Below are 9,879 nucleotides of genomic sequence, written 5' to 3'. Positions count from 1 at the left end.
AAAAACACTCTATGAAGAATCAACCAATTGTGAATTTCAGACTTTGAGTGAAAGCAACGTGTTCAGTGGGATGCCTGACTCTATCCTACCGGTGCATTAATCTATGTAATTGAGCTATTTTTGGCTCTCTAAGTGAGTGATCAAGTTGCATAATGACAGTTTTTTTCTGTAGTGTTATGTTATCCAATGCACAGAATTTGTCAGAAGAGGAAGCTTCCTGGTGCAGGTACAACTAAACACTATATATATAGAAGACCAAAGCCGTTAGGTTCTATCTAGACTAATGACATTTGTATGACATCTGTTTATCTCCTGTTTTGGGATTGATTAAAGCAAGTGTACATGGGTGTTATGATGCAGATTGCGCACAATCAAGACTTAGGGTTGTAGCTAAGTGTTCAAGTTTTAGCTGCAGCTTGATAGTTTATTCCACTCGCAGAGATAGTGGAGATGGTAGCATATATTGAAAAGGTTTAACCATTCTCTTTTGGATTGTTCGTCTATTGTCCAAGCTTTGAATGATATAAGTTGGAGGTTTTATCTTACTTACCTATCTATCATTTTAAAGTATGTTTAAATAAGAATCATTTATTCATCGCTTTGTTTTTTTAGGAGTCAGTTGATGAGTAAAGCATCAACTATAGGCAAATATTTTCCGCAGCAACGCGCGGGGTATCGTCTAGTTTTTTAAGTAGGTGAGCACCGCGTGCCTCTGTTGACCCGGGGAGAGAGATGGAGAGGGACGTGGCGCCTCTCTGTTGGGTCTTCCGTCCGTCCCCAGCCAGCCCAAGACAAAAACAGAGCATCCATCCACAGATAGAGTGGAGTCAATCCTGAGTGCTGATGCAGCAGGCGCTTGCCAGCACCACAAACAGGAGGTTTCTAGAAGACTAGAAGATCCAGCTTGCCCGCCTCAGGAAGCAACGCAAAATCAAGCGAGAAATCGACAGTATTGATTGCCCTCGCAGGCCACAGCACGGATTGCTTGACTATACATGGCACGTAGTAGTAAAACACAAGAATATACTATAAGGAGAATTATGTCAAGTTTTCATTGCAGAAAGCTGGATTATCATACACTCTTCCCCTGTTATATACGCTGACCCAGATCATCTTCCTCAATCTCAGTCCAGAGTCTCAGAAGGTCAGCTCCTCGGGCCATCATCGTCGTCGTCCCTCCTCTTTGCCGGCCCCCTTCCTCTGGATACCAGTACTAGTAGTACTAGTATATAACAATTCAATCCCGTCCACCAACCACACCCAGCCATAACCGCGAGCGAGCGAGCGAGCCCGTGATCCGGCGTCCAGTTGCCGTGCCATGGAGGCGGCCGCCGAGCTGGCGCAGCGCCTGCGGGCCGCGGCCAACGACCGGCTGGCGGGGCAGGAGCCGCTCCTCCTCGTCGCCGCGCCGCTGCTCGCGCTCCTCGCCGCGCGCGCCGTCCACGCCGCCGCCGCCGACGTCGCCGACCGCGGCCTCCGCACCGTCCTCATCACCCTCGCCATGGCCGCCGTCAAGTACTCATCTCTCCTCGCTTATCTTTCCCATCTTCATCCTATTCAACGCGGCTCAACTAGCTGCTGTACTTCAGTTCATCTGTCCAATCCAATCTAATCTGCTCCGCTCCGCCGCGCGCGCGCCCGCAGGTTGGTGCCGGGGGTCAGCGGGTACATCGCCGCCGAGAAGAGCAAGGTAACCAATCAACCACCACTACCGATTAACCATCCGCCCATTCCATCCCATCCCAACCAGCAGCAATCGAACAAGCAATCTTGGGTGGACAATAAGCAAGAAAATATCTCGACATAATTCAGAAAGAATCTTGGATAAGCAAGCCAATATCTTCTTGCACTGTTGGAAACAGACAGACAGCACACGCATCTCACAGTCAGCTGCTGCCGTGCACGCCACATCCATCCACGCTGACATCGGTGACCAACTGATTGTGCCACTCGTGCTGCAGGTTGTTGAGAAGTTGCAGTCAGGCAGTGCGTCCAGCAAGAACCTGCGAACCGAGCTGCCCGCCGTCGGGATCCCCGACGGGGTCATAGGCGAGCTCCAGGCCCTCAAAGACAAGGATGTGAGATGGCAGGGCAAATGCTCTGGCACAGTGTATGTGCACTACTTCGTGTTTTTGGAGTTTCAAATTCTACTTACTGTTTTCACATTTTTTTTTTCATGTCAAATAAGCGTGTCTAACTCTGCTCTCGGTTCCTTGCAGTTATATCGCTGGGAGCGAGACTGAAGGCCATTTTGCACTGATAAACAAGGCCTACTCCATGTAAGGCCTGAGATTTTAACATATCTTGGCTGCTCCTGATATGAACTGTATTTATACATGACCTTTTCATGACATATAAGTACTTTGTATCACTTTCCACCTCACATAGAAAATATAGCCAATAATAGGCGATGGCGTCTTTTTTTAGATAATGATAAAGTAGTGATCTAAAAGATCTTATATTAGTTTACAGAAGGAGTACATGCTAACTGTATCAAGCAAGATGAGTAAAGAAGTTCCAAATAATATGATCAACAATAGGGATAGCGAATTTGTGATTTGATTCTTCACAATTAAATGTTTTAAGTTGCGGTGCGAATAGCCTTGCACTCTATACCTAACCTTCAGACTCGTACTACGGTCTCTGATGACGACTTCCAAATGAATCATGCATAAACTTTTCTCGATGTTTTCAGGTTTTCACACACAAATCCACTGCATCAGGATGTATTCAAGAGTGTGGCACAGTTAGAGGCTGAAGTAGTTGCAATGACAGCTGCTTTGCTTGGCAGCAAAGAAAAGGCGTCTGGTGGACAAATTTGTGGCAATATGACGTCAGGCGGAACTGAAAGCATATTATTGGCCGTCAAAACATCACGCGATTATATGCAGTCAAAGAAGGGAATCACAAAGCCCGAAATGTGAGATAGTGATGCATTTTATTTGGTTTCTCAGCCAATACCTTTTTGCTTTGGAACGCATAGCAATTTCCTTGTCTCCATGGTAACAAAAGTTTATTATACAGGATTATTGCTGAATCAGCTCATTCTGCCTATGACAAAGCTGCCCAATATTTCAATATTAAAGTGCGGCGTGTACCTGTGAATAAAGAATTTCTTGCAGATGTAAAAGGATTCAAACGGTGCATAAATGGAAACACCATAATGGTAAGCATCCATTCACCTGAGATTCGAGAGACTAGTATGTGTCGTGATGCCTTTTAACAAACTTCTGTTGTACAGATGGTTGGATCTGCACCAGGGTTTCCCCATGGTTTAATTGATCCTATTGAGGTAATAGCATTAATTGTACTTCTTGCGCTGTTGCATCAGCAAGTTTGGTGGTTGCTTCATAACTCAAAATATTTCAGGAACTTGGGGAGTTGGCTTCACAATATGGTATTTGCTTGCATGTTGATCTATGCCTTGGTGGCTTCGTATTGCCTTTCGCCCGTAAGCTTGGGTACTTATTCTTCTCATATAATAATAAATATTGTTCCAGTTATCTAATGTTCTCTAACTGTGCCCTGACTCCTTGTCAGCAGTACTAATACATGTGCCAACTTTGAAGAAATTCATTAGAACATTTCATGATACATACTTTTAGTATTTTGTATTCTGTGAACTATTGTGCTACAACTTTCAATGGATGTGCTATCCACTATTTTGAATCTTGCTGTCAGCATTAAATGTTATACCTACTTGTCCTTTGCAAAATGCAGGTACCCTATTCCTCCTTTTGATTTTTCTGTCAAAGGTGTTACGTCCATCTCAACGGATGTTCATAAGTATGGGCTAGCTCCAAAAGGCACCAGTACTGTCCTATACAGGAATCATGAAATTAGAAAGGTAGAAATAAGCATGGAATATTTATCTTCACTTTGCTCTGCAAATTTCTAACATTTTCTCTCTCTTTCTTTTGTGATTGGCGCCGTCATCTTCAATACTTGCATCAAATTCAGCACCAATTTGTTGCTGGTAAGTCTCCATCTTCTTTGAATTATATAACACAATCGGATCCTGACTTCAACATTTACTCAACTGGACACCGTAATTTCCCTTGTGAAATCAGTAAAAAAAACAAAAACATTTTGTAACATTCCAGTCAATTGTTGGAACATAGTGAAGAAGATTTTGTTATTGGCACTCCCTTTCTCTAAGATATCGACCTGGGCTGCATCGTAGTTGCCTCTGGTAATGGTGGCACACAGCTGTATACTAATGCATGTAATTGTTCACGTGTCTGCTAATGTTTGCTTATGTTTACATAGCCCAGTTAACAAATATAGTGTGTTACTTTTCCTTGTTTGCTCAGTGACTGAATGGACTGGTGGGCTCTATATTTCCCCTACTATGGCTGGAAGCAGGCCAGGTGGACTAGTCGCAGGAGCTTGGGCTGCGATGATGTCTCTTGGATTGAATGGTAACAACTTTATTTAAATATATCAGAGTGGTGGTCGTTCTGTATTAGAACAGCATTCCTGATGTATCCTGGGCCTGGTGCTTGTTTTCCAGGTTATTTGGAAAGTACTGGTAAAATCATGGAAGTCTCAAAGAAGATACAAAAAGGGTAAAGAAAACTGTTTGACTATCGTGCTTGAAAGCCTACTATAAAGTATAAACAGATCTGTATAGAGACTGACAGCACTAGTGTTTTGCAAAAAATAAAATAAAAAATCTAGCATCTTCGCAATAAAAGTTGTGATCTAATGGTCGTTTGGAGATTAATATATTCTGACTGACCATACATAAAATATGTATGTTGTATCATTCGCACCTGTTCTGAACTAATAGTCAAATGTCAAATTAATGTTTGTATACCAGATATCCTCGTAAATGTGGAATGACAATGTCTGATTCCTTGTAGTAATTCTCTAATCTTGTAGCTAGACTAACAGTGTAATTGTTTGTGCAGAATTGATGATATCTCAGGTTTATTTGTGATTGGGAAGCCAGACATGACCGTCGTGGCCTTTGGGTCGGACGCGGTCGACATATTTGAGGTGAATGACATAATGTCATCAAAAGGATGGCACCTCAATGCTCTTCAGAGACCCAACAGGTAAATCCAAATTAACCCGATTTCATCCAACAAACCAGCTGTGTTTTCCACGTACCAGTGCCAATCCTGACAGTGCTACTTGGTTCTTCAGTCTGCACATCTGCGTGACGCTTCAACACACGGCTATCTATGAGGAATTCCTCAAGGACCTCGAGGATTCCGTGAACACAGTGAGTGATCAATATGACCTTTTGCTGGTTCCTAGAGAAAGCGAAAACATTGACTATATTGGTGTTGGTTGCAGGTGAAAGCGAATCCAGGGCCTATCAGTGGGGGGATGGCTCCCATCTATGGCGCGGCTGGGAAGATGCCGGACAGAGGCACGGTCAAGGAGTTGCTTGTGGAGTTCATGGACAGCTCTTGCTAACCATTGACTATACCCCATTGGTTATCTCTCTGTAACATGTATGACTGTTGTGTGATCTTCTATATTTGGTTTGGCTGCAAAACAGAAGGCACACAATGCCTCCAATACAGACATGTATCTATGTATCAGTTACATTGGTTGCAATAAAGTTACATTTTCAGCCTATTGCTCCTATATACTTCCTTGCTCTCTCTGACAATCACAATTATGACCAAGTTTCGGTGTTATATTTACCAGCCCTTTCCAGTTTCCTGAGCCATCCTGCATCGCCGCCCTTTTTGCGGACAACTTCTTCCAGCGCAGCTCTAACATCAGCAGGCATTTTGGTAGACGACCCCGCGACGTATACTGCGGCACCAGAGCATAACATGTTCAGCACCCTTGCGCTCTGCTCCCTTATCTTGTGTTGCACATACACCTTCTCAGGCTGATCCCTAGAGAAGGCGGCAAAGAAACCGCCACCCTCTTTCGGGGACAGAACTCTGTTGTCCTGGGCATGGTGTGACCAAAAGTCCCTGTGTAGAAAATCATCGTCTTCGTTTCTACAGCCGAAGAAGAATAGGATCTGAGCTGTGGGTTGCCTCGCCCTCTGCGCAGCCCTCTCCTCCACGAATGCTCGGAATGGCGCACATCCTGTTCCTGGTCCAATAAGAACAAGAGGAGTCGACGAATCTGGAGGAGGCAGGGATCCTCGGTGTATCCAGCATGGTACACGAGTTTCTGCATGTAAGCGCGACGACGGTTTATGGTTTTTCTTTGGCGAGGTGATCAAGTTAAAAGCAAGAGTATACATTTGTTACAGCAGCAGCAGCAGCAGCAGCAGAGTAACTGTAAGAAACAATGCATACCTTCATTTGGATTGAGTCCTGCCAGCCATGTGGAGCAGAGACCATACTTTCTCCTGAAAGGAGTAGCAAGCCATGATACAACACTAACAGTCAAGTGTATCTGGTTTGGATGTGCCAATGGGGACGATGATATCGAAAATGCTCTTTTCTTCAACGGCGGCGTCAATTGCACCAACCATTCAAAAGGCATGTGCACCCAGGGAAAGTCCTCCAATACCTTACAAAGCATATCTCACTGTTCATCCATGATAAATAAATTCCAAAGACAATACCCTATTACCATATAACTTTCACATCCTAAGTTTTTCTTACTGCAAGAAAGTTGTAAAGGAGATCTTCAGTAAAGACATCACTTACTTCTAGAACAGTTCGACCCTCCTTGTGATTGTACTGGTAAAGGATATCTCTTCCTTCAGGAGAAGCAAACTCCTCAAGCCTTTCTTTCTGAAGCTTTTTCTTCTGAAGCCTCTCCTTTTCATCTTCAGTTGTTGCAAAACAATGAAGCCTTTCCTTTTCATGTTGAACTGTTGCAAAATAGCTCATGATCTACAAATGAATATCGGAATTTTGTGAGCATTGAGATAGTATATTAGACATCTGCATCAGGATATCAGTGGCGCCGATAAGATGTCAAACAACTAGAAAAGAGGTGTATGAGATGAAGCATTCAGGGTAACTGCTCTTGCCTCATAGAAATACCGCCCAGGGGAAGCTGATGCAACATCCATTGTCAAAGCAACAAAGGTCTTTAACTTGATACAATCCATCAAGCCATTCACAGGTGAACCTTTGGAAACTTCATCCCCGCCCTTTGCTTGTATCTGGGCACAAAAAAAATAGTCTCTGTTTTAGTCAAGTCAATAACTGCAACTAGATGGTTGATTGAGAAGGTATAAGAAAGCATAGCTTCCTCTAGCTTCCCCCTTTTTATGGGTAAACTCAAGAACCACATGTTCAAAAAAGGAAAAAAGAGAGGATATATTGTTCAAACCATCTCTAGTAGCTCACTACCAAAGCGGCCTGGTCAAGGCGCAGTTGTATTTATTTTTGCAACAAACAATGTGCAGATAGGCAATGTGGAAAGGAAAAGTGTTGAGAAACCAAGGGAGAAGAAAACACAAAGGTGCAAGAAGCTACATCAATAAGATATAATAAAACAAAGCCACATACCGTTATGTAGCAATCTGGATCCAAGTTACAGCGTTTGATGAAAGCATTAACAGCTGATGGATTCTGACTTGGTAGAATTTCTAAAGCGTCACCAACTTGATAACGGACCGCCTAATATGAAAAAATTAGAATCTCCATGTGTTAACAAGATGACTGCAAGCTAACATCATCATATGGAACAAAGAACATACAGAAGATGGGTCTTCCAATTCAAAATGGCGCACATCTCTCTCAGAATCCTTCTTAGTCAAGCGCTCATTTGTTACCTAAAAAAGGTTAGCAGCATCAGAAGCTACATGAACTAAGCAAATAAAGATGGATGTACTAAATTGCGACACAATAGCTACATCATCAATCTAGTCATAAAACAGGAGCAACCCCTAGAAAGAACCAGTACAATTCCTATATGTTGCTATTATTCGTTAGTTAATTAAGGTTAGACTTTCTGCGAGCATGGTAAATATCTGGCCATGCTAATTGAACCTACAGAGCAAGGTCGTATCACATGCATGGCACATGACTGCAAGATGTGCTTGGTCATGCATAGTTAGTGGCAAACTTCTCAGAACAAGTCACCAGGCAACCTTAAAACTACTCAGGCATATCCGTAAACAAATTTAGTGTCAGGTCAGCTCAAAATAGCCAATCAAATTACAGGTTACAAAGTCGACTTACACAAATAAGTTCAAACCATTTAAATAGTGTTATTCTGGGTGATTGCAGTATGCAGGGCTTTTTGGGGACATAAACCTTTAAGGCAACTAATCATGAATTTCTTGAGTACTCTCAGATGGAAATTTCTCAGGAGCAAATTCTACATTCAGTAACCTAATACACAACATAGAGTAATATTTTATACGTAATTAGCAAAGATTCCCTATAGATAAATGTACATTCATATTTAGAACTGCTGTATCATGTGAACCAGATATAACCAAACTATAAATGAGTGATACGAATAAAATGAGAAGATGATTGAAAGTGTTAAACACTTGAACAGGATACATAATGTACCATCTTTAACATGTATTGTGGCTCTCCATCATTATGGAACTTCAGAGCAGGGTGCATTGAGCGCGCTCTCCCGATTGATTTCTTGGAGTCTGGTGAATAGATGACAGACATGATCTTTAGAAGAGATATTACACAACAGCTTACATGTTTACTGCTAAAATTAGCACCATTGAGACCTCATACCTGAAACAGTGGAGTCTTGTGGAGTATCATCGGAAGAGTAATATATGACTTCGACCTTTGCATCCCCCAAATTATTCAGATTAGGATTAATTATGTCGGGTATTCTTGGTAAAAGTGACGGATTTGTTCGATTCAGTGATTTCCACAAAGACAGCAGCCAAGGACCTAGAGCTTTTTCATATCTGGTATACAGCAAAAAGAAAAGGAACCGCTTGGTAGCTGTGAGGAATTTCTTTCCAACAAGAAGAAAAATAATCCTTGGAATTTCGACAGGCATGACAAATATGAATTTTGACTTCTCAAAAACATGCAAATGAACAGCAACGATAGCAAATACAAACGACAGATGCTAACAGCATACCCTGAAGAGGCTTGTTCATCTCCCAAGCCTATCCCTATGATTGATTTCGCACCAAGCTGTGAAAGCCTTTTACGGAGCTTCATTGCAGCAACCTGCAGTGCATGCACGACAAATCAATGAGCATCATTGTATCAACAAAACACACCACACGGCGCAGCAGCAAGCTAAGAAAGAAATCATGGTCAGAAGACCAACATTGTACGTCTGCCGGTAGCCTGAATCGCCGAGCCCAAACACGGCGTAACGGAGCCCTTGCAGCCACCGGGCATCAAGGTTCTTCTTCAGAAGGTACCTCCAGAACCCCTGTCACCAGCAAAACCACCCAAAGGAACAAAATCTCAATTAGCAGACGAGAATCAAAAGAACCTTGCGAGCAGAGGAACTGCATCTCGACAATGTCACTCTAGCTACCACCTTCATGGAGTCCGGGGGGTCGCCCTGCCCGGCGGTGGACACGACAAAGACCACAAACCTTTCTCCCGGCAAGCTGCTCTGCACAACAATTATTGAGCGGAAGGAGTTCGAATGAGAGATCGGTCGCGGATAGAAGTGGAAGGGAAGCGTTCTGTAGGGCTCGGAGCTTGCTTGCTTACAGGATCGAGGCTGTCCGTGGAGAGGACGTGGACGGCCGGGCAGCCGCCGCGCTCGGCCTCGCGTCCCACGCGCCCGGCGGCTTCCTCGGCGTGGCCGGTCTGCGACGCGTAGAGCACGAGGAGACGGCCGCCGCTCGCCGGCGGCGGGTGCTGCGGCGACGGCGCCATGACAGGGGTGCTTTCGTCCGTGGGGCTGGGTCGTCGATTGTTTCTCTTTGGGCCTGGGCCCTGGCCCTCTCGCACTGGTCTCGATTGATATTGGGCCCTCTCGCACTAATCGATT

The 9,879-nt window shown here is 43.9% G+C and overlaps 2 protein-coding genes across 2 annotated transcripts; one reads left to right on the top strand and one right to left on the bottom strand.

Annotated features, from left to right (window-relative positions):
- The first annotated feature begins 1,318 nt into the window (after window positions 1–1,318).
- On the top strand, window positions 1,319–5,592 carry LOC119267050 (sphingosine-1-phosphate lyase). The gene is made up of 15 exons (XM_037548350.1): window positions 1,319–1,515; window positions 1,645–1,690; window positions 1,962–2,110; window positions 2,220–2,279; window positions 2,696–2,920; window positions 3,025–3,166; window positions 3,242–3,292; window positions 3,370–3,461; window positions 3,721–3,847; window positions 3,961–3,976; window positions 4,314–4,421; window positions 4,514–4,568; window positions 4,914–5,060; window positions 5,152–5,230; window positions 5,305–5,592. Exons 1-15 carry the CDS (start codon window positions 1,319–1,321, stop codon window positions 5,425–5,427), a joined length of 1,617 nt encoding a protein of 538 aa, XP_037404247.1. The 3' UTR covers window positions 5,428–5,592.
- Window positions 5,593–5,598: 6 nt separating this feature from the next.
- LOC119267048 (NADPH-dependent diflavin oxidoreductase 1-like) lies at window positions 5,599–9,788 on the bottom strand. Its single transcript, XM_037548349.1, has 12 exons — window positions 9,597–9,788; window positions 9,418–9,495; window positions 9,199–9,306; window positions 9,004–9,095; window positions 8,643–8,824; window positions 8,460–8,548; window positions 7,637–7,711; window positions 7,446–7,556; window positions 6,962–7,096; window positions 6,633–6,821; window positions 6,276–6,492; window positions 5,599–6,147 (listed from the first exon to the last, which is right to left on the bottom strand). Exons 1-12 carry the CDS (start codon window positions 9,762–9,764, stop codon window positions 5,633–5,635), a joined length of 1,959 nt encoding a protein of 652 aa, XP_037404246.1. The 5' UTR covers window positions 9,765–9,788; the 3' UTR covers window positions 5,599–5,632.
- Between the last annotated feature and the right edge of the window lie 91 nt (window positions 9,789–9,879).

Source organism: Triticum dicoccoides, chromosome 3A (genome assembly GCF_002162155.2).
Source record: "Triticum dicoccoides isolate Atlit2015 ecotype Zavitan chromosome 3A, WEW_v2.0, whole genome shotgun sequence".
In the NCBI taxonomy this organism is placed as follows: Eukaryota; Viridiplantae; Streptophyta; class Magnoliopsida; order Poales; family Poaceae; genus Triticum; species Triticum dicoccoides.
The sequence above is the reverse complement of the archived record's forward strand: the minus strand, read 5'-3'. Positions and strand labels throughout refer to the sequence as shown.

Coding starts and splice junctions, on each gene's coding strand:
- LOC119267050 (XM_037548350.1), top strand. CDS start 1,319: ATGGAGGCGGCCGCCGAGCTGGCGCAGCGCCTGCGGGCCGCGGCCAAC. Junction 1,516..1,644: donor CTCGCCATGGCCGCCGTCAA/GTACTCATCTCT, acceptor GCGCGCCCGCAG/GTTGGTGCCGGGGGTCAGCG. Junction 4,569..4,913: donor TCAAAGAAGATACAAAAAGG/GTAAAGAAAACT, acceptor TTGTTTGTGCAG/AATTGATGATATCTCAGGTT.
- LOC119267048 (XM_037548349.1), bottom strand. CDS start 9,764: ATGGCGCCGTCGCCGCAGCACCCGCCGCCGGCGAGCGGCGGCCGTCTC. Junction 8,549..8,642: donor ACAAGACTCCACTGTTTCAG/GTATGAGGTCTC, acceptor TCTATTCACCAG/ACTCCAAGAAATCAATCGGG. Junction 6,493..6,632: donor AGGGTCGAACTGTTCTAGAA/GTAAGTGATGTC, acceptor ATGCTTTGTAAG/GTATTGGAGGACTTTCCCTG.